At 38.7% G+C, this 27,078-nt stretch overlaps 1 protein-coding gene across 1 annotated transcript; it reads left to right on the forward strand.

Moving 5' to 3' along the window:
* The first annotated feature begins 2,837 nt into the window (after window positions 1-2,837).
* On the forward strand, window positions 2,838-27,071 carry MS4A5 (membrane spanning 4-domains A5). Its single transcript, XM_049891838.1, has 5 exons — window positions 2,838-2,981; window positions 11,703-11,831; window positions 20,147-20,203; window positions 21,400-21,552; window positions 26,991-27,071. Exons 1-5 carry the CDS (start codon window positions 2,838-2,840, stop codon window positions 27,069-27,071), a joined length of 564 nt encoding a protein of 187 aa, XP_049747795.1.
* Window positions 27,072-27,078: the final 7 nt, after the last annotated feature.

Genomic DNA, 27,078 nt, shown 5'->3' on the forward strand with positions numbered 1-27,078 from the left:
AGTAAATGGAAAGGCTTTTAGAATTAATTCCAGATTTTTATGCTCCAAAGATTAAGTGTTCCACTGTATTATCAAAATCGGTTTGCATGAATTAAAGCATGTTGTTGTTAGGTGCCATCGAATTGATTTCTACTCATAGTGAGCCTATGTACAATAGAGTGAAACAGTGCCTGGTCCTGCACCATCTTCACAATCATTGTTATGCTTGTGCCCATTGTTGCAGCCACTGTAAATCCAACTGGTTGAAGGTCTTCCTCTTTTTCTTTAACCCTTGACTTTACCAAGCATGATGTCCTTCTCCAGGGACTTCTCCCTCCTGAAAACTTGTCCAAAGTACATGAGACGAAGCCTCATCATTCTCACTTCTAACGAGCATCCTGGCTGTACTTCTTGTAAGACAGATTTGTTCATTCTTCTGGCAGTCTGTGGTATATTCAATATTCTTTGTCAATGCCATAATTCAAAGGCATCAATTCTTCAGTTTTCCTAAGGTTACAGCCTAGGAAACTCTATGGCACAGTTCTACTCTGCAACATATGAGATTGCTATGAGTCAAAATCGATTTGATAGTTTTTTTTTAACAACCCTGGTGGCACAGTGCGTAAGAGCTCAGCTGCTAACCAAAAGGTTGGCAGTTGGAATTCAGCAGCGGCTCCCTGGAAACCCTATGGGGCAGTTCTACTCTGTCCTATAGAAAAAAGGTCGCTATAATTTGGAATCAACTCGATGGAAATGGGTTTGGTTTGGTTCTGGTTTAACAACATCAGAGAATTTTCATGAAAGAAGATCACCATTAGGTTTCTATGTCCATGGAAAATCGAATGAGAGAAGGTTAAATTCAGAGAAAAGAAATTGTGAGGGAAGTGGCCCCTTAAAATGTTTTAACTGGCAAGTGATGACTGGATGCTGTCAGACCAGGATGCTCAATTTAGGAAAAGCTGATCTTGGAAGGAAACACTTACTAATGGCAAGGGTGACAAGGTAGAGTGAAAAATGGACACAAATTCCCCTCCTTTCATCCATGTCCTTGCAACTTGACACTGCAGCTCCTCCCACGAAGATATGGAGTTCCCTTCCCTATCCTTTTAGTTTGAATTGGTCACGCAGCTTGCTTAGGGTAACGGAACATTAGCATTCATGAATCAATCAGTGAGTAGAGGGAGAGCCAAGACTTAGGCCATCCTAAATCATTCAGCCCAGCCACTCACCAGATAATCACAGATGCACCAGAGAACATGGCAGAGAACAGTTAAGCTGGACCAGACCAGAAGAACCATCCATAACTGCTATGGATTGAATTGTGTCCCCCTCCCCAAAACATGTGCTGGAATCCTAACACCTATATCCGTGGATGTAATCCCATCTGGGAGTAGGGTTTTCTTTGTTATGTTAATGAGGCCATATTAGCCTAGGTTGTATCTTAAACCTAACCACTTTTAAATTATAAAAAGAGCAGATAAGACACCAACGCAAGCACAGAATGGGGAAGACAGATGCCACATGAACATCACCAAGGAACGAAGGAACACCAGGTCTACAGAAGCTGAGACATGGATCTCCCCCTAGGGCCTACAGAGAGTGAGCCATCCGCTATAGCCAGTGCCCTGTGCCTCCTAAACTGTTAGAAAATAAATTTCTGTTCCTTAAAGCCACCCACTTGCAGTATTTCAGTTATAGCACCACTGGGAAACTAAGAGAATGACCCATAGAATTGTGAAAAAAATAAAATGGCTGCTGTTTGAAGCTACTAAGACACATTGCATTGGGCAAATTTGCTGCAAAAGGCTCTTTAAAGTGTTGAAAAGCAAAGACGTCACCTTGAAGACTAAGGTGCACCTGACTAAAGACATGGTGTTTTCAATCACCTCACATGTGTGCAAAAGCTGGACGATGAATAAGGAAGACCTAAGAAGAATTGATGCCTTTGAATTGTGGTGTTGGTGAATAATATTAAATATACCATGGACTGCCAAAACAACAAACAAATCTGTCTTGGAAGAAGTACAACCAGAATGCTCCTTAGAAGCAAGGATGGCGAGACTGCATTTTACATACTTTGGACATGTTATCAGGAGGGATCAGTCCCTAGAGAAGGACATCATACTTGGTAAAGTTGACGGTCAGCAAAAAAGAGGAAGAGTTTCAATGAGATGCATTAACACAGTTGCTGCAACAATGGGCTCAAGCATAACAATGATTATGAGGATGGCACAGGACTGGGCAGTGTTTCATTCTGTTGCGCGTAGGGTCACTATGAGTTGGAACCAACTCAACAGCACTTAGCAACAACACAACCAGATTTGGGCTGGTTTGTTACACAGCTAAGGCTAATAAATTTAGGTGGCAAGAAAAAGAAGTGATGGGCTGAGTAGTCTATGTCTGCTTCAAGAAATGGCTAATTCTGTGGTCAAAGAGATTTTTTTCCTCTCATGTCTGAATAATGAGAGCTGAAGTAAATGTTCACACATACTCGTTTATTTTGGAAATAAAATGTCTTTAATAGATCTCCTAGTTCTGGTCATTATACACATGAGGAAGCTGAAACCAAGAGAGGGGGATGTGACTTGCCCAAGGTTAATACAATGAGTTTCGATTGAACCAGGACTACTGATCAGGTCCTCTCCCTCCCAGGCTGGGACCTTTAACCCACTCGCCATCTTGGGATCTTGACCAGTCCTAAGATTCCATGACTCTGTGACTCTATGGTTCTATAATTCCAAGACAAAGCACAACAATGTCAGTGCTCCAGGAAGCCTTAGCACAAGAGAAGAACATGGTCTAGACTGAAATGCCAACCAAATAACTTTCTTTCATTTCAAAATATCAACTACACCATCATGGATTCAACCAATACACACAACCCCGTGCTTTTGGTGTTTCCTCCAGAGATCGCTATTCCCAAATTGCAGCAAACAGCCACACTCTTTGTGCCTAGAAATCCATTGTCAAAAATACTTGCTTCGAAACTGAAAATCTTTGGGGTAAGTAAAGACTTGTCTTAATGTACACTGAGGGGGAAAGGGGATAGGGAAAAATATCTAGTTATACATGTTTTAAGGTAAGAACCAATTCCAATGGTTATTTCCTTTCAATTCAGGAAATAGGGATCACATTTCTACACTATGTACAAGGTTCTGTGAAGAGGAAAATACAAGATGAATAAACCAAGGTCCTTGGGTTCTTGCAGGTCACAAAGTAAAAAATCTCCCAAGTGACCATCTATGAGATTTTTCCAGTCAAGTTCACAGAAAATAAAGGAATAGAAACAATAATAATTAAGTAGACGTCAATAGGGAAGCTCCCCACCTGGGTTATGGAGTTCTTCAGTTTCATATTTTCCCAATCAAAAGTCAGAATTCAGTTGAGTAACATAATGTGGTATTTTATATATGGGCTTTTCACAGAAAATCCTCTTAATTCTGTACTCACTTCTCCAGTCATCCATCTATGCATTCCATAAACACTAATTGTTTTTTATTTAGCAATCTTTCTTTCAGACAATGTGGAGGTTCAGGTATGTTTGAGGCTATAATTAGAAAACACTTTTCGTTTCAAATCCCACCCTCTGAGAACGGAAAATAGAAATTAATGTTGGAGTGTGTGTATGTGCGTGTGTGTTTTTGTTTTTCTCAAGAAAAAAGTATAGAAATAGAGAAAGATGGCCTGTTTACAAGCAGCAGTAGGCCATTAGTCTACTACTTCAGCATCATGTGAAATATACTGGAATCCAAACTTCTGCTAAAGAGTTGTATTTTTTCTTAAATGTGTTTTAGGTGAAAGTTTACAGCTCTGGTTTCTCATACAAAAATTTATACACACATTGTTATGCAACCCTATTTGCTATCCCTATGACATGACCATACATTCCTCCTTTCCACCCCGGATTTTCCATGTCCATTCAACCAGCTCCTGTCCCTTTTTGCCTTCTCACCTCACTTCCAAAAAGGAGCTGCCTATTTAGCCCCGTGTTATCTACTTGAACTAAAAACCACCCTCTTCACCAGTATCATTTTATGTCTTACAGTCCAGTCTACTCTTTGCCTGAAGAGTTGGCTTCAGGCATGGTTTTAGTTCTGGGTCAACAGAGAGTCCAGGGGCCATGTCTTCTGGGGTTCCTCCAGTCTCAGTCAGACCACTAAGTCTGATCTTTTTACTAGAATTTCAGGTCTGCACCCCACCTTTCTCCTGCTCCATCAAGGACTCTCTGTTGTGTTCCCTGTCAGGGCAGGTAGCTGGGCACCATCTAGTTCTTCTAGTCTCAGGCTGATGGAGTCTCTGGCTTATGTGGCCCTTTCGTCTCTTGGGCTAATATTTTCCTTGTGTCCTGGTGTTCTTCATTCTCCTTTGCTGCAGGTGGGTTGGAACCAATTGATGTGTCTTAGATGGCTGCTTGCTAGCTTTTAAGACCCCAGACGCCACTCACCAAAGTGGGATACAGAACATTTTCTTAATAAACTTTGTTATGCCAGCTGACCTAGATATCCCCTGAAACCATAGTCCCCAGACCCCTGGCCCTGCTACACTGTCCCTTGAAGTGTTTGGCTGTGTTCTGGAAACTTCTTATCTTTTGGTTTAGTCCAGTGGTGCTGACTTCCCCTATATTGTGTGTTGTCCTTCCCTTCACCTATGGTAATTAAAAGAGTTATAACTATTTTAATAAGTATTTATTGAACTCTGTGCAAGGGGTTACACATGGTGGGGGTTACAAAAATAAATACAACCTCTTCTCTCTCATTGGGAAAATAAATATATAATTTGCAAGTAATAAAGTGAAAATATTAAGAACTATATTTCAATATAACATCTAATAAGACCCATAAATGGATGGGGCTGGACAAAGGGTGGGGGAAACCAGAGAGGAAACAGTTATTTCCAGCTAAAGGAAATGCAACAACTTCATTGCAAACTTGTCATTTAAACTGGACTCTGAAGAAGGGTGGAATTTCAACAAGTGGAAATGAAAGGAGCGGATGGAGGCAGTATACGCTAGATGGAGAAAGCACCATGAACAAAAGCACATGGTAGTATACTTTGGGAATGGCAAAGGAGAGCTAGGAGAAAATAAACTCATCTTAGAAGATGTAGGAGGATTAAAAAAATTTAAAGAGAAATAAGAAATAACCAGAAAGGTAAGTTGGGGCCCTAATTGCCAAGAATACTATATTCTGTCTTTACTAATTTTTATAACGTAGACAAAAAACAAACCCATTGTTGTACAGTCGAATCCAACTTATAGCAACCCTATAGGATGGAATGGAATTGCATGTAGTTTCCAAGGAGCAGCTGTTGGATTCCATCTGCTGACCTTTTTGTTAGCAGCTGAATTCTTAACCACCGTGCCACCAAGTGGTTTCTAACATGTAAAATTTAATATGTAAAATGAACTAAAGACAAAAAAACAAACCAGTTGAGGTCAAGTTGACTTCAACTCATGGCGAGCTCACAAGTGTCAATGTAGAACTGTACTCTATGGGGTTGTTTTGTTTTGTTTTTTATACTTTCGTTATTGTTGTGAGAATATACACAGCAGAACATACACCAATTCAGCAATTTCTACATGTACAATTCAGTGACTTTGATTAGGAGTTGTACAACCATTCTCACCCTCTTTTTCTGAGTTGTTCATCTCCTGTTAACATACAATCACTGCCCCCTAAGTTTCCTTTCTTTTGAGTTGCTGCTGTCAATTTGATCCCCATATAGATAGACCTTATAAGAGCACTTCAAGGAAGACATTCTTTACTAGTTAAACTAAATTATTGTTTGGTTTTGGGAAGACTTCAGGGAATATTTCTGGTTTAAGGTTTAAAGATCATCTTGGGGCAATAGTTTCTGGGATTCATCCAGCCTCTGTGGCTCCAGAAAGTATGGATTCCATGAGAATCTGAAATTCTGTTCTGCATTTTCCTCCTTATGATGAGTGTTCTTCTATAGAACCTTTGATCAAAATGTTCAGTAATGGTAGCCAGGAACCATTCAATCCTGGACTCAAGCCAAAAGATTCAGTTATTCATGGAGGCAATTAGCCACACATTCCATTTCTTCCTCCTATTCCTGACTCTCCTTCTTCTGTTGTTCCAGGTGAATAGAGACCAATTGTTGTGTCTTGAATGGCTGCTTCCAAGCTTTTAAGCTCCCAGGCACTACACAACAAGCTAGGAGATAGAATAGAAGCACTAAATATGTTCTGAGGCCAGTTAACTGGGATGTCCCATGAAACCATGACACTAAACCTCCGAAGCAAAGAACCAAATCCCATGAGGTGTTTGGTTGTACATAGCAGCCTCAGCATCTACTCTTTTTCCTTTATTTTCTTTTTTTCTCTGTCATTGTCACACAACTTTTGCCAACTCAACTTTTTACATATATACAACTTATTGACAGCAATTATACTGATTGGCTGTGCAACCCTTCTGTTAGTCAATGCAATTTTTCCATCACTGTAAACCAGAAGTCAGTACTCCATAAGCAACAGCCCCTCCTTTCTCCCCTCCCTCCTGCCCCTGGTAACACTAACAAACTTTTGTCTGTATATATTTGCCTGTTCTTGTCTTTTTACATGTTGTTGTTGTTAGGTCCTATCAAGCCAGTTCTAACTTGTAGCGACCCTATGTACAACAGAATGAAACACTGCCAGGTCCTGCACCATCCTCACAACTGTTGCTATGTTTGGTCCCATTGTTGCAGCCACTGTGTCAGTCCATCTCGTTCAGGGTCTTCCTCTTCTTCACTGACCCTCTACTTTACCAAACACAATATCCTTCTCTAGGGACTGGTTCCTCTTGATAACATGCCTAAAGTATGTAAAAGCAAGTCTTGCCATCTTCACTTCTAAGGAGTACTCCATCTGTACTTTTTCCAAGACAGATTTGTTTATTCTTTTGGAAGTCCATGGTATGTTCAACATTCTTCACCAACACCATAATTCAAAGTTCTTCTTCAGTCTTCCTTATTCATCAACCAGCTTTCCCATGCATATAAGGCAATTGAAAACACCATGTCTTGGGCTAGGTGTACGTTAGTCCTTAACATGACGTCTTTGCTTTTCAACACTGAAAAAGGGCTCTTTTTCAACAGAGCTGCCCAACGCAATGCGTCATTTGATTTCTTGATTGCTGTTTCCATGGGTGTTAATTGTGGATCCAAATAAAATAAAACCCTTGACAACTTCAATCTTTTCCCCATTTATGATGATGTTGCTTATTGGTCCAATTGTGAGGAATTTTGTTTTCTTTATGTTGAGGTGTAATCCATACTGAAGGCTGTAGTCTTTGATTTTCATCAGTAAGTGCTTCAAGTCCTCTTCACTTTCAGCAAAGTTGTGTCATCTATGTGTTGCATGTTGTTAATAAGTCTTTCTCCAATCCTGATACCCCAATCTTCTTCATATAGTCCAGCTTCTCAGTTTATTTGTTCAGCATACAGATTGCATAAGTATGGTGAAAGGACACAACTATGACACACACTTTTCCTGACTTTAAAACACACAGTATCCCCTTGTTTTGTTTGAGCAACTGCCTCTTGATCTATGTACAGGTTTCTCATGAGCACAATTAAGTGTTCTGGAATTCTCATTTGTCTTAGTCATCTAGTGCTGCTATAACAGAAATACCACAAGTGGATGCCTTTAACAAAGGGAAATTTATTTCCTCACAGTAAAGTAGGCTGGAAGTCCAAATTCAAGGCATCAGCTCCAGGGGAAGGCTTTCTCTCTCTGTCTGCTCTGGAAGAAGGTCCTTCTCATCAATCTTCCCCTGGACTAGGAGCTTCTCTGTGCAGGAACCCCAGGTCCAAAGGACGCACTCTGCTCCTGGCATTGCTTTCTTGGTGGTATGAGGTCCCCAGCTCTCTGCTTGCCTCTCTTTCCTTTTATCTCTTGTAAGATAAAAGGTGATGCAGGCCACACCCCAGGAAACTCCCTTTACATTGGATCAAGGATGTGGCCTGAGCAAGGATGTTACATTCCAACCTAATTCTCTTTAACCGCAGGCAGAGATTATGATTTATAACACATAGGAAAATCGGAAAATGGAGAACAACCACACAATACTGGGAATTATGGCTGAAACAAGTTGAAACATATTTTGGGAAGACCCATTTCAAGCTATGACATTATTCTTTGCAATGTTCCATAATTTGTTATGATCCACACAGTTGAATGCCTTTGCATTGTCAATAAAACACAGGTAAACATCTTTCTGGTATTCTCTGCTTTCAGCCAGGATCAATCTGACATCAGCAATATTATCCCTGATTCCACATCCCCTTCTGAATCCGGCTTGAATTTCTGGAAGTTCCCTGTGATATACTGCTACAATCGCTTTTGAACAATCTACAACAAAATTTTACTTGCATGTGATATTAATGATACTGTTTAATAATTTCCATGTTCAGTTGGATCACCTTTCTTAGGAATAGGCATAAGCGTAGATCTCTTCCAGTCGGTTTGACAGGTAGCTGTCTTCCAAATTTCTTGGCAGAGATGAGTGAGCACTTCCAGCATTGCATCCATTTGTTGAAACATCTTTTTATACAAATCATAAAATATTGTCATTTTATGGTTGACTTATTTGAATAGGCATAATGTCTTCAAGCTCTATCCATGTCATAGCATGTATCAAGACTTCATTTCTCTTATTGGCTGGGTAGTATTCCACTGTATGTATGGAACTATATTTTGTTTATTCATTATCCGTTGATGGGCATTTATGTTGTTCCCACCCTTTGGCTACTGTGAAAAGTCCATAGGGTTTTCAATGGCTGAATTTTTGGAAGTAGATCTCCAGGCTTTTCTTCTAAGGTGCCTCTGGGTAAATTGGAACTGCCAACCTTTGGATTAGCTGCCGAGCTCGTGAACCATTTGCATCACTCAGGGACTCCCAAATGACCTAAGGAACTTTATAAAATATATGCCGAGTCTCTAGACCTCATCCCAGAACTACTGAATGGCAATTTTCCGGGGGGGGGGGGGACTAGAAATCTGTATTCTCTGGGTGAATCTGAAGATCTCCTGATTTGAGAGACATTTTTCAAACAATTTTGAGAAGAGCAATTGGATTGGACTTGAGTTTTGGAATCTTACTTCAGCACAGACATAACATTGAAATAGAGAAAAAGGAGGTTGGGGCAGAAAGGCTACTTAGAAAACAATTTTGGTAATTGAGATGGAGTTCCTGAATATTGCAAACAGGTAAGCACTTGGCTACCAGCCAAAAGGTCGGTGGTTCAAATTTACCCAGAAATGCCTCAGAAGAAAGACCTGCTGATCTACTCCCGAAAGATCACAGCCATTGAAAACTTGATGGAGCAGAGTTCTACTCTGAAATGCATGGGATCTCCATGAGTCAGAATCAACTTGAGAGCAACTGGTTTTTATTGAGGTGAACTTATTCTCAAAACATCAGGCTTCTTCACTGCAAAAGCAGTGTTTTTTCTATGATATTTAGGGAATTAAGGAGAACGTATGCTACCTGTTGGAGTTCACTTCCAAGAAGAAGGAAAGAGAAGGGGGCTAGGCTCTCATTGCCCACTTCCTTCTTTGAAACTCATCAGTCATAGATGGAGAAAGGCCAAGAGTACCTCCACACGTCTGTACATATGGGAGAGATTTGTTGTTGTTTTTGATGGGTGCCATTGAGTCGGTTCTGACTCATAGGGACCCCATGCACAACAGAACGAAACACTGCCCAGTCCTGCACCATCCTCACAATTGTTGTTATCCTTGAACCCATTGTTTCAGCCCCCATGTCAGTCTATCACATTGAGGGTCTTCCTCTTTTTCTCATGTGAGACATTTAGGATGTACAAAGTAAGTGTCCCTACATTGGCCACAACAGTGAAAATGAAAAGAAATAAGTCAAATACTTATGTTTGCAAGTAGAAATAACCAAAAGGTCAGCAGTTCAAATCCACCAGCCTTTCCTTGAAAACTCTATGGGGCAGTTCTACTCTGTCCTATAGGGTCACTACAAGTCAGAATCAACTCGAGAGCAACAGGTTTGGTTTTAATGGGTTGGTACTTTTTGCCCTGGTGGTGCAGTAGTTAAGAGCTACGACTGCTAATCAAAAGGTTGGCAGTTCAAATCCACCAGCCCCTCCTTGGAAACCTTATGGTGCAGAGTCAGAATCAACTCAACAGCAACGGGTTTGGTTTTTCAGTTTTTGGTATTTTTTGACTGTTGGGATTGAAGGAATTAGAGAAACTGAAAATGACATTGAGATTTCAAGCCTAAGAAAATTATGGTGCCAAAAATAGAGGCAAAGAAAGCAGAAAGAAGATGAGTTTTAAAAGGAGTAAAGAGAGCTTGTTTTTGGACATGTTGACTCTAAGGTGTTGGCAGGGCATTCAAGTTGGGGATGTTTAACAAGAGCTAGATATGAGAATCTAGAGTTGAGAAAAATGATATCATTTAGGACTTACCTAGTTAAAAATGATAGTTGCTATGGGAGTAAATGAGATTACTCAGACTAAGAAGGTGGGCTAAGATTAAAAAACATTCTTTGGACATTCTTCCAAAGGACAGGTCTTCCATTTCTTATGTAATATTTTTATGTATTCTATATACCTTATGTTATATTTTATGTGTTCCTTTATGTAATACTCATAAATCTTCCTTGACATTTTTCACACTGCTACTTGGTGTTGCATTACAGTGGCCCAGGAAGGAAAAAGAAATACATAGAAAAGATGGGGACACCCATAAGGAATGCACTCCTTTAAACAACTAACTATACAAAACCAAATGGTCAACATTTACCCAAAAGGAAAGATGAGAAGGCAAGGAGGGGTAGAGAAACTGGATGGATGGGAAGAGGGCAGGTGGGGTGGAAATGGTAAGAGTGCTGACATATTGCAGGGATTGTAACCAATGTCATGGAATAGTTTGTGTATGAGTTGTTGAATGGGAATCTAATTTGCTGTGTAAACTTTCACCTAAGACATACCAAAATATCCAAAAAAAAAAAAAAAAGAAAAGATGCAGAATGCTCTGAATCCAGGAGATTGGCAACACCCCCACAGGTTCAGAGTATCATTTATCTCCAGGAGGATTTTCTGATGGTTCTTTTCAGCTTGAGACCAGGCTGGTATGATGACTTAGAATTCAGCACTTCTCAGACTTTAGCATTCATATTAATCACTTAGAGAGCTTATTAAGACATAAATGTCTCAACTCCACCTAGAGATTCTATTCAGTAAGTATGGGATGAACCTTTGAGTTGACATCAACTCATGGCGACCCCATGTGTGTCTGAGTAGAACTCCACTCCATAAGATTTTCAACAGCTGTGATTTTTGGAAGTAGATCACCAAGTCTTTCTTCCTACGTGTCTCTGGGTAAATCTGAACCACCAACTTTTGGTTAGCAGTTGAGCACGTAAACATTAGCACCACCCAGGGGCTTTGAAGTATGGGATAGGGCCTCATATTTTGCATTTTGTAACTAATTCCCAGGTGATGCTGATGTTGCTAGTCCATGAACATATTTTTAGGAACACTAATTTAGATCATTTTCTCTATCACCAATACCAGACAGAAGGATTAAGAAAATACCTGGGACCATGATAAAGGGGCTTCTACTATCCTTCTCTTGTTTACAAAACTGAGAGATTGCCAAGTCCTTTCAACCAAAAGGAGATCTGCCAAGGGAAAGTGAACCCAGCACTTTGTTTTTTCCTCACCATGACCTTTTCTCTTTTTATAGGCTATCCAGATCGTGTTTGGAATGATGAACTTTTCTTTTGGAATGATCATGCTTTTCACCTTAGTAGAACCATACCCACGGTTTCCCTTTATATTTATTTCAGGATATCCATTCTGGGGCTCCATTTTGGTGAGTATAGTCAATTGAGTCCAACCTGGATCCATGGCAAGTTGGGGCTTGGGGATGGGGATGTCACGGAACAGCTGTAGGGATGTTAAGGAATTTTTAGTTATGAAATGAGCTAGATTCAGTTTACAGATCCTGATACTTGTTGTTATATGCTTTGAAAAGTAAAAATAATAATAAAAGAAAGAAATCTACCCTTGTTGAAGTTATTCTCTTATGATTCATCAACATTACAAATATGCCATCATCTAGTGTGTATTTCTTTGGGTCTTAAAGCTGTTTATTTGTTCATTCATTCATTCAAAATGAGTCACTCTCAGTCATGAGCAAGATGCACAGAGCAAAGCAATGGCAATCGAGGGTTAATAATGTGGAGGCCCTTCCTACAATTAGCTCTTACTCTAGCAAGTGAGAAAAGCAGGTAAACAGGTAACTTCAAGGCAGTGTGATACATGATATCACGGAAGTGTAGAAAGTGCTCCTGGAAGCAGAGAGGAAGGAGCAATTTACCCTCTGGAGACATGGAGAAGGGGGAAGGTTTCTCAGGTATACATCTGAGCTGCACAGAGGCATTCATTTAATTATGTTTAATAACACTCAATAAACATTAACTTAGCACCTATTTTAGTGCCATAGAATGAGCAGTTGAGTGGAGGGTCCAACAATTCCCACAGAGAGTGATGAATGGTTATAGAGGACGCACAGCCTGCCTCTATAGTAAAGCCCCTGCCAAAATGGGGAGGAGTTTTCCCAGAGACATTCCCAGCTCCACCAAGTTTGGAAGGATGAGTGGTTAATCAGAAAAGGATGCCTAAGGGGCGGAGCCAAGATGGCGGACTAGGCAGACGCTACCTCGGATCCCTCTTACAACAAAGACACAGAAAAACAAGTGAATCGATCACATACATAACAATCTACGAACCCTGAACAACAAACACAGATTTAGAGACGGAGAACGAACTAATACAGGGAAGCAGCGATTGTTTCCAGAGCCTGGAGCCAGCGTACCAGTCAGGTACGGCACAAGCACAGAGACCTGCTCCACCCCCCTTAACTAACCCCGGGAGGGGGACCAGCCGGTTCCACAGGTGGCGTGGGACGCAGCCGGTAGGAGAAGTCCCGGGAGGCAGTGACTGATCTTGGAGCAGAAAGAGCAGCATCCGAGCCGGGGAACCGTCCCGCAGGGATTTGGACTGCACGCAGTTTTTTTTTAGCGGATTTTCTGGAAACACTAGTTTCCCAGTGATAGCTCGGAGACAACAATCCATATCAAACCACTTAAAGAAGCAGACCATGACAGCTTCTCCAACCCCCCCAAACAAAAGAATCAAAATCTTTCCCAAATGAAGATACAATCTTGGAATTATCAGATACAGAATATAAAAAACTAATTTACAGAATGCTTAATGATATCACAAATGAAATTAGGATATCTGCAGAAAAAGCCAAGGAACACACTGATAAAACTGTTGAAGAACTCAAAAAGATTATTCAAGAACATACTGGAAAAATTAATAAGTTGCAACAATCCATAGAGAGACAACATGTAGAAATCCAAAAGATTAACAATAAAATAACAGAATTAGACAACACAATAGGAAGTCAGAGGAGCAGACTCGAGCAATTAGAATGCAGACTGGGACATCTGGAGGACCAGGGAATCAACACCAACATAGCTGAAAAAAAATCAGATAAAAGAATTAAAAAAAATGAAGAAACCCTAAGAATTATGTGGGACTCTATCAAGAAGGATAACCTGCGGGTGATTGGAGTCCCAGAACAGGGAGGGGGGACAGAAAACACAGAGAAAATAGTTGAAGAACTCCTGACAGAAAACTTCCCTGACATCATGAAAGGCGAAAGGATAGCTATCCAAGATGCTCATCGAACCCCATTTAAGATTGATACAAAAAGAAAAACACCAAGACATATTATCATCCAACTCACCAAAACCAAAGATAAACAGAAAATTTTAAAAGCAGCCAGGGAGAAAAGAAAGGTTTCCTTCAAGGGAGAATCAATAAGAATATGTTCTGACTACTCAGAAGAAACCATGCAGGCAAGAAGGGAATGGGACGACATATACAGAACACTGAAGGAGAAAAACTGCCAACCAAGGATCATATATCCAGCAAAACTCTCTCTGAAATATGAAGGCGAAATTAAGATATTTACAGACAAACACAAGCTTAGAGAATTTGCAAAAACCAAACCAAAGCTACAAGAAATACTAAAGGATATTGTTTGGTCAGAGAACCAATAATATCAGATATCAGCACAACACAAGGTCACAAAACAGATCGTCCTGATATCAACTCAAATAGGGAAATCACAAAAACAAACAAATTAAGATTAATTAAAAAAAAAATACACATAACAGGGAATCATGGAAGTCAATAGGTAAAAGATCACAATAATCAAAAAGAGGGACTAAATACAGGAGGCATTGAACTGCCATATAGAGAGTGATACAAGGCGATATAGAACAATACAAGTTAGGTTTTTACTTAGAAAAATAGGGGTAAATAATAAGGTAACCACAAAAAGGTATAACAACTCTATAACTCAAGATAAAAACCAAAAAAAACGTAACGACTCAACTAACATAAAGTCAAGCACTATGAAAATGAGGATCTCACAATTTACTAAGAAAAACGCCTCAGCACAAAAAAGTATGTAGAAAAATGAAATTGTCAACAACACACATAAAAAGGCATCAAAATGACAGCACTAAAAACTTATTTATCTATAATTACCCTGAATGTAAATGGACTAAATGCACCAATAAAGAGACAGAGAGTCACAGACTGGATAAAGAAACACGATCCATCTATATGCTGCTTACAAGAGACACACCTTAGACTTAGAGACACAAACAAACTAAAACTCAAAGGATGGAAAAAAGTATATCAAGCAAACAATAAGCAAAAAAGAAGAGGAGTAGCAATATTAATTTCTGACAAAATAGACTTTAGACTTAAATCCACCACAAAGGATAAAGAAGGACACTATATAATGATAAAAGGGACAATTTATCAGGAAGACATAACCATATTAAATATTTACGCACCCAATGACAGGGCTGCAAGATACATAAATCAAATTTTAACAGAATTGAAAAGCGAGATAGATACCTCCACAATTATAGTAGGAGACTTCAACACACCACTTTCGGAGAAGGACAGGACATCCAGTAACAAGCTCAATAGAGACACGGAAGATCTAATTACAACAATCAACCAACTTGACCTCATTGACTTATACAGAACTCTCCACCCAACTGCTGCAAAATATACTTTTTTTTCTAGTGCACATGGAACATTCTCTACAATAGACCACATATTAGGTCATAAAACAAACCTTTGCAGAGTCCAAAACATCGAAATATTACAAAGCATCTTCTCAGACCACAAGGCAATAAAACTAGAGATCAATAACAGAAAAAGGAGGGAAAAGAAATCAAATACTTGGAAAATGAACAATACCCTCCTGAAAAAAGACTGGGTTATAGAAGACATCAAGGAGGGAATAAGGAAATTCATAGAATGGAACGAGAATGAAAATACTTCCTATCAAAACCTCTGGGACACAGCAAAAGCAGTGCTCAGAGCCCAATTTATATCAATAAATGCACACATACAAAAAGAAGAAAGAGCCAAAATCAGAGAACTGTCCCTACAACTTGAACAAATAGAAAGTGAGCAACAAAAGAATCCATCAGGCACCAGAAGAAAACAAATCATAAAAATTAGAGCTGAACTAAATGAATTAGAGAACAGAAAAACAATTGAAAGAATTAACAAAGCCAAAAGCTGGTTCTTTGAAAAAATTAACAAAATTGATAAACCATTGGCTAGACTGACTAAAGAAATACAGGAAAGGAAACAAATAACCCGAATAAGAAATGAGAAGGACCACATCACAACAGAACCAAATGAAATTAAAAGAATCATTTCAGATTATTATGAAAAATTGTACTCTAACAAATTTGAAAACCTAGAAGAAATGGATGAATTCCTGGAAAAACACTACCTACCTAAACTAACACATTCAGAAGTAGAACAACTAAATGGACCCATAACAAAAAAAGAGATTGAAACGGTAATCAAAAAACTCCCAACAAAAAAAAGCCCTGGCCCGGACGGCTTCACTGCAGAGTTCTACCAAACTTTCAGAGAAGAGTTAACACCACTACTACTAAAGGTATTCCAAAGCATAGAAAATGACGGAATACTACCCAACTCATTCTATGAAGCCGCCATCTCCCTGATACCAAAACCAGGTAAAGACATTACAAAAAAAGAAAATTATAGACCTATATCCCTCATGAACATTGATGCAAAAATCCTCAACAAAATTCTAGCCAATAGAATCCAACAACACATCAAAAAAATAATTAACCCTGATCAAGTGGGATTTATACCAGGTATGCAAGGCTGGTTTAATATCAGAAAAACCATTAATGTAATCCATCACATAAATAAAACAAAAGACAAAAACCACATGATCTTATCAATTGATGCAGAAAAGGCATTTGACAAAGTCCAACACCCATTCATGATAAAAACTCTTACCAAAATAGGAATTGAAGGAAAATTCCTCAACATAATAAAGGGCATCTATGCAAAGCCAACAGCCAATATCACTCTAAATGGAGAGAACCTGAAAGCATTTCCCTTGAGAACGGGAACCAGACAAGGATGCCCTTTATCACCGCTCTTATTCAACACCGTGTTGGAAGTGTTAACCAGGGCAATTAGGCTGGACAAAGAAATAAAAGGTATCCGGATTGGCAAGGAAGAAGTAAAGTTATCACTATTTGCAGATGACATGATTATATACACAGAAAACCCTAAGGAATCCTCCAGAAAACTACTGAAACTAATAGAAGAGTTTGGCAGAGTCTCAGGTTATAAAATAAACATACAAAAATCACTTGGATTCCTCTACATCAACAAAAAGAACACCAAAGAGGAAATAACCAAATCAATACCATTCACAGTAGCCCCCAAGAAGATAAGATACTTAGGAATAAATCTTACCAAGGATGTAAAAGACCTATACAAAGAAAACTACAAAGCTCTACTACAAGAAATTCAAAAGGACATACTTAAGTGGAAAAACATACCTTGCTCATGGATAGGAAGACTTAACATAGTAAAAATGTCTATTCTACCAAAAGCCATCTATACATTTAATGCACTTCTGATGCAAATTCCAATGTCATATTTTAAGGGGATAGAGAAACAAATCACCAATTTCATATGGAAGGGAAAGAAGCCCCGGATAAGCAAAGCACTACTGAAAAAGAAGAAGAAATTGGGAGGCCTCACCTTACCTGACTTCAGAACCTATTATACAGCCACAGTAGTCAAAACAGCCTGGTACTGGTACAACAACAGACACATAGACCAATGGAACAGAATTGAGAACCCAGACATAGATCCATCCACGTATGAGCAGCTGATATTTGACAAAGGACCAGTGTCAATTAACTGGGGAAAAGATAGCCTTTTTAACAAATGGTGCTGGCATAACTGGATATCCATTTGCAAAAAAATGAAACAGGACCCATACCTCACACCATGCACAAAAACTAACTCCAAGTGGATCAAAGACCTAAACATAAAGACTAAAACAATAAAGATCATGGAAGAAAAAATTGGGACAACCCTAGGAGCCCTAATACAAGGTATAAACAGAATACAAAACATTACCAAAAATGATGAAGAGAAACCCGATAACTGGGAGCTCCTAAAAATCAAACACCTATGCTCATCTAAAGACTTCACCAAAGGAGTAAAAAGACCACCTACAGATTGGGAAAGAATTTTCAGCTATGACATCTCCGACCAGCGCCTGATCTCTAAAATCTACATGAATCTGTCAAAACTCAACCACAAAAAGACAAACAACCCAATCAAGGAGTGGGCAAAGGATATGAACACACATTTCTCTAAAGAAGATATTCAGGCAGCCAACAGATACATGAGAAAATGCTCTCGATCATTAGCCATTAGAGAAATGCAAATTAAAACTACGATGAGATTCCATCTCACACCAGCAAGGCTGGCATTAATCCAAAAAACACAAAATAATAAATGTTGGAGAGGCTGCGGAGAGATTGAAACTCTTATACACTGCTGGTGGGAATGTAAAATGGTACAACCACTTTGGAAATCTATCTGGCGTTATCTTAAACAGTTAGAAATAGAACTACCATACAGCCCAGAAATCCCACTCCTGGGAATATACCCTAGAGATACAAGAGCCTTCATACAAACAGATATATGCACACCCATGTTTATTGCAGCTCTGTTTACAATAGCAAAAAGTTGGAAGCAACCAAGGTGTCCATCAATGGATGAATGGGTAAATAAATTGTGGTATATTCACACAATGGAATACTACGCATCGATAAAGAACAGTGACGAATTTCTGAAACATTTCATAACATGGAGGAACCTGGAAGGCATTATGCTGAGCGAAATTAGTCAGAGGCAAAAGGACAAATACTGTATAAGACCACTATTATAAGATCTTGAGAAATAGTAAACCTGAGAAGAACACATACTTTTGTGGTTACGAGGCAGGGAGGGAGGGAGGGTGGGAGAGGGTTTTTTATTGATTAATCAGTAGATAAGAACTGCTTTAGGTGAAGGGAAAGACAACACTCAATATATGGAAGGTCAGCTCAATTGGACTGGACCAAAAGCAAAGAAGTTTCCGGGATAAAATGAATGCTTCAAAGCTCAGCGGAGCAAGCGCGGGGGTCTGGGGAACATGGTTTGCAGGGACTTCTAAGTCAATTGGCAAAATAATTCTATTATGAAATCATTCTGCATCCCACTTTGAAATGTGGCGTCTGGGGTCTTAAATGCTAACAAGCGGCCATCTAAGATGCTGCAATTGGTCTCAACCCACCTGGAGGAAAGGAAAATGAAGAACACCAAGGCCACACGACAACTAAGAGCCCAAGAGACAGAAAGGGCCACATGAACCAGAGACCTACATCATCCTGAGACCAGAAGAACTAGTTGGTGCCCGGCCACAATCGATGACTGCCCTGACAGGGAGCACAGCAGAGGACCCCTGAGGGAGCAGGAGATCAGTGGGATGCAGACCCCAAATTCTCATAAAAAGACCAAACTTAATGGTCTGACTGAGACTGGAGGAATCCCGGCGGCCATGCTCGCCAGACCTTCTGTTGACACAGGACAGGAACCATCCCCGAAGACAACTCATCAGAAATGAAAGGGACTGGTTAGCGGGTGGGAGAGAGACGCTGATGAAGAGTGAGCTAATTATATCAGGTGGACACTTGAGATTGTGTTGGCAACTCTTGTCTGGAGGGGGGATGGGAGGATAGAGAGAGAGGGAAGCCGGCAAAATTGTCAAGAAAGGAGAGACTGAAAGGGCTGACTCAAGACGGGGAGAGTAAGTGGGAGTAGGGAGTGAGATGTATGTAAACTTATATGTGACAGACTGATTGGATTTGTAAACGTTCACTTGAAGCTTAATAAAAGTTATTAAAAAAAAAAAAAGAAAAGGATGCCTACAGAGGAAGGGGGTAGGGAAAGGCTGGATGTGAGGAACGGGAATATCTTGTTGCATGCCAAGGAAGAAACAGGAGTAAAAGGCTGAACATATGGAAGAGTTCAGCGCAAGGAGCAGAGGAATGAAGCTGCAGAAATGCAGCCTCATATTCCAGGCTAAGGGGCTAGCAGTATCTTTCATGTGGATATGATGTAATCAGATTTGAAGTTTCCATTAGATAGTTATGCTACCACACGATTCACCTCCATGAAAATCCCAGGATTTTGCAGAATTCCCAGCATATTAGCTGCAAATCCACCACATTTTCCCATTCAAGATAATGCATTTGATTGTAATGGGTAGAAGGGATGTTTCTTATAGGAATGATGGGATCTGATCTAATTGTTTAAAACTAATTTGACACCAACGTGTCATGATACCAAAGCTGAGGTCATAGTAGCTACAAAAAGAGGTAAGAAAACTTAAGCCATAAAAAAAAAATAAGGTTAAAAAAAAAAAAAACTCATGTTCAAAATAAATTAAAAAAAAAAAAACTCATGTTCAAAATAAATAGTTAAAGAACAAAGCAAATTTCTGGCCCAGTATTTTGCCCACTATTCATTTGCAGACAGTCATACAAGGTATCTTACCCTCCTTACTGCACTGAGAATCGTGTGAACCAGTGAGAACATATAAATAAAAAGGGGAGAGATCTATTCTGTAAGAGCTCCGTAATACCAGCTTAACGTGACATCCATTAATATATTGATTCTTTTTAACAGTTCATTAATTCTGGAGCCTTCCTAATAGCAGCAAAAAGGAAAAACACAGAAACTCTGGTGAGTTGCATTTCGCTTTCTTAAAAACTTTTAACTTTGAAATAATTCATTCTAGCCTTGAAGATGAATTTGGAAAATCATTAGGCTACCATAATTCTCCAAACTGCCAAGTTAGCATTGGGACCAATCAATTGCATTTGCTTCCTTTATTTCGTAGTATCATAAAACATTAGTTTGTCTCTCTATGAAAGAGAACAGAAGAGAGTTTTCCAGACTATCCAGTTTAAATCTTATTGTATAAATTAAGGCACTGAGGCACAGTATAGTTAAATGACTTGTCCAACGTTCTCAGCCAGTTAATGGTAGAATGGGTCTCAAGCATGACAGTTACTCACCCATTCATTCCTTCCATAAGTGTTTTCAATGCCTACTGCATACCAACAGCCCCTGGGTTCGACTACTAGCCAAAAGGTTGGCATTTGGAACCCACCCAGAGGCCCCTCCAAAGACAAGCCTGACAATCTGCCTCAGAAAGGTCAGAGCTTTGAAAGCCTGCACTCATGACAGGTCACCATGAGTCAAGATCAACTTGGCGGCAACTAATAACAACTGCTTGCCACTGATTTTGACAGGCACTAGCTTGACTCATATGAAAGGCACACTGTGCAGACATCTTAATTAAGCCATAAACAGAGCTGAGATATAAAGAATACTTGAATGTGAAATTTAATTGTGGATATAAGGAGAATACTTTTACTTTTCTTAAAGAAGCAAAGAGATGAGATTTTAATCAACAAGGCAATAACTGATTTCAGCAAGGGGCATCTCTCATAAATGTGCACTTTTAGCAAGAAATCAAAATTGCAGGGAGAATTCAGTATTTAATTAAACACAAGAGTCTTAAAAATGTAAAGAGACAATGGCTCTTGTTAGAGCATCAAAATGCAATGTAACATGACTACTCCTATACCCCCAAGTACACCTTTTGTGTTCCTTGTACACCCCACCCCATCAACTGGATTAGGCACAGAATGGGAGGGATGGAAAGGTTATTAAATTTCACTGAATCCCCTCATTCTGTGGATAAGGAGTCTGAAGCCCAAAGAGGTAAAGTTACTCACACCAGATAACATATCGATTCAATAACATTGGCGATGTTGTGATTAAAGTGTTGCTCCCCAGTCACCGAGCCTGTTGTTTTGTCTACTGCACGAGTTGGGCCTTAGTGACTCCATTATGTTCTTATTCTCTTTCAGATGATAGTGAGCCGAATGATGAATTCTCTTAGCGCCCTGGGAGCATTAGCTGGAATCATTCTCCTCTCATTTGGTATCACACTAGATCAACACTACCTTTGTGGCTTTTCTAACCAACATAGTCAGTGTCATAGTATTACCACCTTGTTAGTTGTAAGTATGTTGCATCTTTAGGGTGAGGAGTAATGGGCTTAATCAAAAAGATGTCCGAATCCAATCAGCACTATCTATATATTGTTGTTATTGTTAGGTGCCATCGAGCAGGTTTCAACTCACAGCGACCTTATGTACAACAGAACGAAACACTGCCGTCCTGCACCATGCTCACAATCGTTGTTATGCTTGAGCCTATTGTTGCAGCCACTCTGTCAATCCACCTCATTGAAGGTCTTCCTGTTTTTCACTGACCCTCTACTTTACCAAGAACGATGTCCTCCTCCAGGCACTGATATTGTCGTAGACATATGTATTTTCTTTTATTCACAAACATTTCCTGAACCTATAATAGTTGATTTACAACTATTAGTATTACTTACAACCATTATTATTACAGACATTGTGGAATAGAAAAATAAACACATTATAACCCCATCTTTAGAAATTCACAGATAGGTACAAAAGGTAAACCATATAGACAAATATTATAAAAGAATGATATGCTAAAAGAAAAATATAGATACAGCAGTATGATAGCAGCTCACCAACCTAGATGTTGGAATAATGAGTGGAATGTTGTTATGGTTTTGGTTGGCTTCTGGTAGACTGGACTTCTGGTAAAGCATGGTAGACTGAATGCAACCATTTATTGCTAATCTTTCCAAAATACCACTAAAAGTCGAGTAAAAAAAGGAATAAAAAAAGCATGAATTCACAAGGAAAGACAAAAAAAATTCAATAAGACTCATAAAAAATTGACTCCACAGCAACTAACAACAAGAGTAGCCTGGGATGGAGCTTGTTAGAATTTCCAAACTAGAAGAGTTGCTGGGACAGTCAGTGGTCTTATTTTTGGAATACATGAATTCACATGGAATTACTGTCAAAACAGTTTCTCTGTGCTCTCAACTTGAACATACAGCTCTGAAGAACCTTATGTTAGAACCTGAGACTTAGTTGTTTTGTCTTGCTTACTGCGCTTTGGTAACTTTAACAATTTGGTTAGTCATAGTACAGTTGTTTTTCAAATCATAGTTTCTGTTTTATTTCTTAGTCATCCTCAGCCACCTTCACTAAAACAAATAAAGGCCATGAAGACTACAAAAAGGCAAAAAGAGAAGCAATTCAGCTTACAGCTAACTTCTCAAAAGTAACAACGAAAACCATAAAACAACGGACTAATATCTTTAACGTCCTGAAAAAAAGAACAAAAAACTGTCAAACAGTAACCTATCATTACCCATGAAAACATAAGAACGAAGGTGAACTGAAGAATTCTCCAAATACACAAAAATTTAGTTTTCCACCTTCAGACCTTAATTAAAGGAATAACAAAGGATGAATTCCAAACAGAAAGAAATGATAGCTCACTGAGATACAAGAAGGAATAAAGAACAAAGTGTGATAAATATGTGGACGAATATAAATATTTTTTGTGCAAAACAGTGGTTATAGTAATATCGATTGGAATTAAAAATAAAAGTGTTTAAAATACCAGACAACATTAACATAGAAGTTAGGAAAGGAGAAAATGGAGTTGAAATGTTTGCTAAGGTCTTTTGTTTTACCTAAGAAGAGGGTAAAGGTTTAATTAATTTTAGACGTTGATAAGTTATGTTATAATGCTGATGTTGTTGTTAAATTGTTGTTAGGTGCCATCGAATTGGTTCCGATTCACAGCAACCCTGTGTACAACAGAACAAAACGCTGCTGAGTCTCTTGTGCCATCTTACAGTCACTATGTTTGAGCCCATTGTTGCAGCCACTGTTTCAATTCATCTCATCAACGGTCTTCCTCTTTTTCACTGACCCTCTACTTTACCAAGCATTACTTCCTACTCCAGGGATTGATCCTTCCTAAAAACATGCCCAAAGTACGTGAGACAAAGTTTCACCATCTTTGCTTCTAAGAGGCATCCTGGCTGTACTTCCTCCAAGACAGATTTGTTTGTTCTTTTGGCAATCCATGGTATATTCAATATTCTTTGCCAACACCATAATCTAAAGACATCAATTCTTCTTCAGTCTTTCTTATTAATTTTCCACTTTCACATGCATATGATGCAATTGAAAAATACCATGGCTTTTTTGGGTCAGGTGCACCTCAGTCCTCAAAGTGACATCTTTGCTTTTCAACACTTTATAGAGGTTTTTTTGAGACAGATTTGCCCAATGCAATGCCTTTTGATTTCTCGACTGCTGCTTCCATGGGGCTTGATTATGGATCCAAGTAAAATGAAAACCTTGACAACTTCAATATTTTCTCTATTTATCATAATGTTGCTTATTGGTCCAGTTGTGATGATTTTTGTTTTCTTTATGTTGAGATGTATTCCATACTGAAGGCTGTAGTCTTTGATCTTCATCAGTAAGTGCTTCAAGTCCTTTTCACTTTCAGCAAGCAAGGTTGTGTCATCTGTATATCACAGGTTGTTAATGAGTCTTCCTCCAATCTTGATGCCCTGTTCTTCTTCCTATAGTCTGGCTTCTCAGATTATTTGCTCAGTATAGAGATTGAATAAGTATGGTGAAAGAATACAACCTGACACACAACTTTCCTGATTTTAAACCACACAATATCACCTTGTTCTGTTGGAATAACTGCCTCTTGGTCTAAGTACAGTTTCCTCATGAGCACAATTGAGTGTTCTGGAATTCTCATTCTTCACAATGTTATCCATAATTTGTTATGATCCACACAGTTTAATGCCTTTGCATAGTCAATAAAACATAGGTAAACATCTTTCTGGTATTCTCTACTTTCAGCCAAGACATCAGCAACAATATCCCTTATTCCATGTCCTCTTCTGAACCCAGCTTGAATTTTTGGCAGTTCCCTGTCGATGTACTACTGCAAACACTTTTGAATGATCTACACCAAAATTTTACTTGCTTGTGATATTAAAGATATCGTTTGATAATTTCCCCCATTTGGTTGGGTCACCTTTCTTTGGAATGGGGGCAAATATTGATCTCTTCCAGTCAGTTGACCATGTAGCTAGCTGTCTTCCAAATTTCTTCACATACGTGAGTGAACACCTCCAGCACTGCATCCATTTGTTGAAATATCTCAGCTGATATTCCATCAGTTCCTGGAGACTTGTTTTTCACCAATGCCTTTGGTGCAGCTTGGGCTTCTTCCTTTAGCACCATCGATTTTTGATCATATACTAGCTCCTGAAATTAACATAAACCAATTCTTTTTGGTACAGTAACTCTGTGTATTCCTTCCATCTTCTTTTGATGCTTCCTGCATCATTCAATATTTTGCCCGTAGAGTCCTTCAAAATTGCAAGTTGAGGCTTGAATTTTTTCTTTAGTTCTTTCAGCTTGAGAAACGCTGAGCATTTTCTTTCCTTTTGGTTTTCTAACTCCAGGTCTTTTTACATTTCATTATAATATTTTGCTTTGTCTTCCCAAGCTACCCTTTGAAATCTTCTGTTCAGCTCTTTTACTTCATCATTTCTTCCATTTGCTTTAGAGACTCTATATTCAAGAGGAAGTTTTCAGAGCCTGTTCTGACATCCATTTTGGTCTTTTCTTTCTTTTTCGTCTTTTTAATGACCTTTTGCTTTGTTCATGTCTTCTCTCCTTGATGTCATCTGACAACTTGAGACAAGCTGTGGTCATTATTGTTCAGTGCATCAGATCTATTCTTGAGATGGTTCCAAATTCAGGTGGGATATACTCAAGGTTGTATTTTTGCTCTTGTGGACTTGTTTTAATTTTCTTCAGCTTCGACTTGAACTTGCATATGAGCCAGCCCCTGGCCTTGTTCTGGCTGATGGTAGTGAGCTTTTCCATAGTCTTTTTCCACAGATGTAGTCGATCTGATTCCTATGTTTTCTATCCTGTGAGGTCCACGTGTGTAGTCACCTTTTATGTTCTTGAAAAAAGATATTTGGAATGAATAAGACGTTGGCCTTACAAAATTCTATCATGCAATCTCCAACATCGTTTCTATCCACATATCCATATCCACAGTAATATCTATTGAAAAAAAAAAAAAAAAAACTAGTTCCATCGAGTCAATTCCGACTCATAGTCACCACTAAAAGAATATTGTTTTAAATGTAGAATTAGTAAGCTTATTGAAGTTAAAAACTGGAGTAATATAGTTTATTAATTAAAAAAAAAAAAAACAAGACAATAAGGAAACAAATAATAAGAAAGATTTAAACCTAAATATATCAGTAATTTCATTAAATGTAAACTACTCCAAATAAAAGGCAAAAGTTGACCAAGTGAATTAAGAAGAAAACAGTAGTCTATTTGCAAGAGACACATATTCTAATGACAAACAAGTAGACTTTAGGGTAGGAAGCATTACCAGACATAAGATAAGGGGTCTTTCATAATGATCAAAGGGTCAATCCACAAGAAATCACAATTTTCTATTCAAAATGTTCATATAACTGACAAGAAAGAGTCAAGAACAAAACTCTTATAGAACAATGCTCAAATTCTCTAGTAGTCAGAGCAATGTCAATTAACAATGGACTAACATTTACACTCATTAGACTGTCAAAAATTAAAGACTTTAACACTTACCTCTGTCAAAGACGTGGTAACAAGAATGTTCTTGCATATCATTCTTTTGATAGGATAGAAAGGTCAAAGGTTATTATACCACTTTGGAAATCAAAGGGGAAAACATCTATTTATATGAAAGGTATGCATAACTTTTAGCCCAGGTATCTATCCTCACAGCATTTAAACCACTGATATATAAAGGTATGTACACAAGAATGCTCATTGCAGCATTATTCAGAGTGGTAAGAAAGAAGAAGTGAAAGGAAAAAAGAAAAAAGAGAAAGAGAAGGGGTGGAGAAGGAGGAGAAAAAAAGGAAAGAGAAAAGAGGGAGAAGGAGAAAGAGAAGAAGAAATAATAGAAATAAGTTCCTGTCACTCAAGATAAGTGAATAAATTATGGCAAACTACAGCATTAAATACTGTGTGACCATGAATACCCATGTGGCTCTAAAATAGTTCTTCAACCTATAGTTGAAACATGATAGACAATTAGGTTATATAACAGAATGTCAACCATATTAATCCTTGTAACTTAAATGTAAAATACAGCTCTCAGAAGATTACAAATCTTAGCTGACATAGCGCTAATATGTTCAACCTCTGGGCTACCAAGATGGCATGTATCCTAATGTGTGCTCTTGGTTGTCAAAATACAAAGCACTTTCAGAGATCTTTTGCGATGATAAAAGCACAATATGCTACTATTGGCCTGTGCTTCTTTTATGTCTCTTTTTCTGCATGGGTTCTCTTTTTTTCCTGGGCCCCAAGTAGCTGTACATGCTCTAGCGTGAAGTAGGGGTATTCTTCCTTTTCTTGGACATTGCTACCTCACTGTAATCAGAAAAACCACTACCGTGTTAACACCATGACTCTTCTTCATTTTTCTTCTTCTTCTCTTACAGGGAATTTTGATTATGTTGATGACCTTCACCATTATTGAATTTGTCATTGCTCTGTCTTTCTCGATCTTCTGGGGCCAATAAGCCTATT

Source organism: Elephas maximus, chromosome 7 (genome assembly GCF_024166365.1).
Source record: "Elephas maximus indicus isolate mEleMax1 chromosome 7, mEleMax1 primary haplotype, whole genome shotgun sequence".
Classification (NCBI taxonomy): domain Eukaryota; kingdom Metazoa; phylum Chordata; class Mammalia; order Proboscidea; family Elephantidae; genus Elephas; species Elephas maximus.

Coding starts and splice junctions, on each gene's coding strand:
- MS4A5 (XM_049891838.1), top strand. CDS start 2,838: ATGGATTCAACCAATACACACAACCCCGTGCTTTTGGTGTTTCCTCCA. Junction 11,832..20,146: donor CATTCTGGGGCTCCATTTTG/GTGAGTATAGTC, acceptor TCTTTTTAACAG/TTCATTAATTCTGGAGCCTT. Junction 21,553..26,990: donor GTATTACCACCTTGTTAGTT/GTAAGTATGTTG, acceptor CTTCTCTTACAG/GGAATTTTGATTATGTTGAT.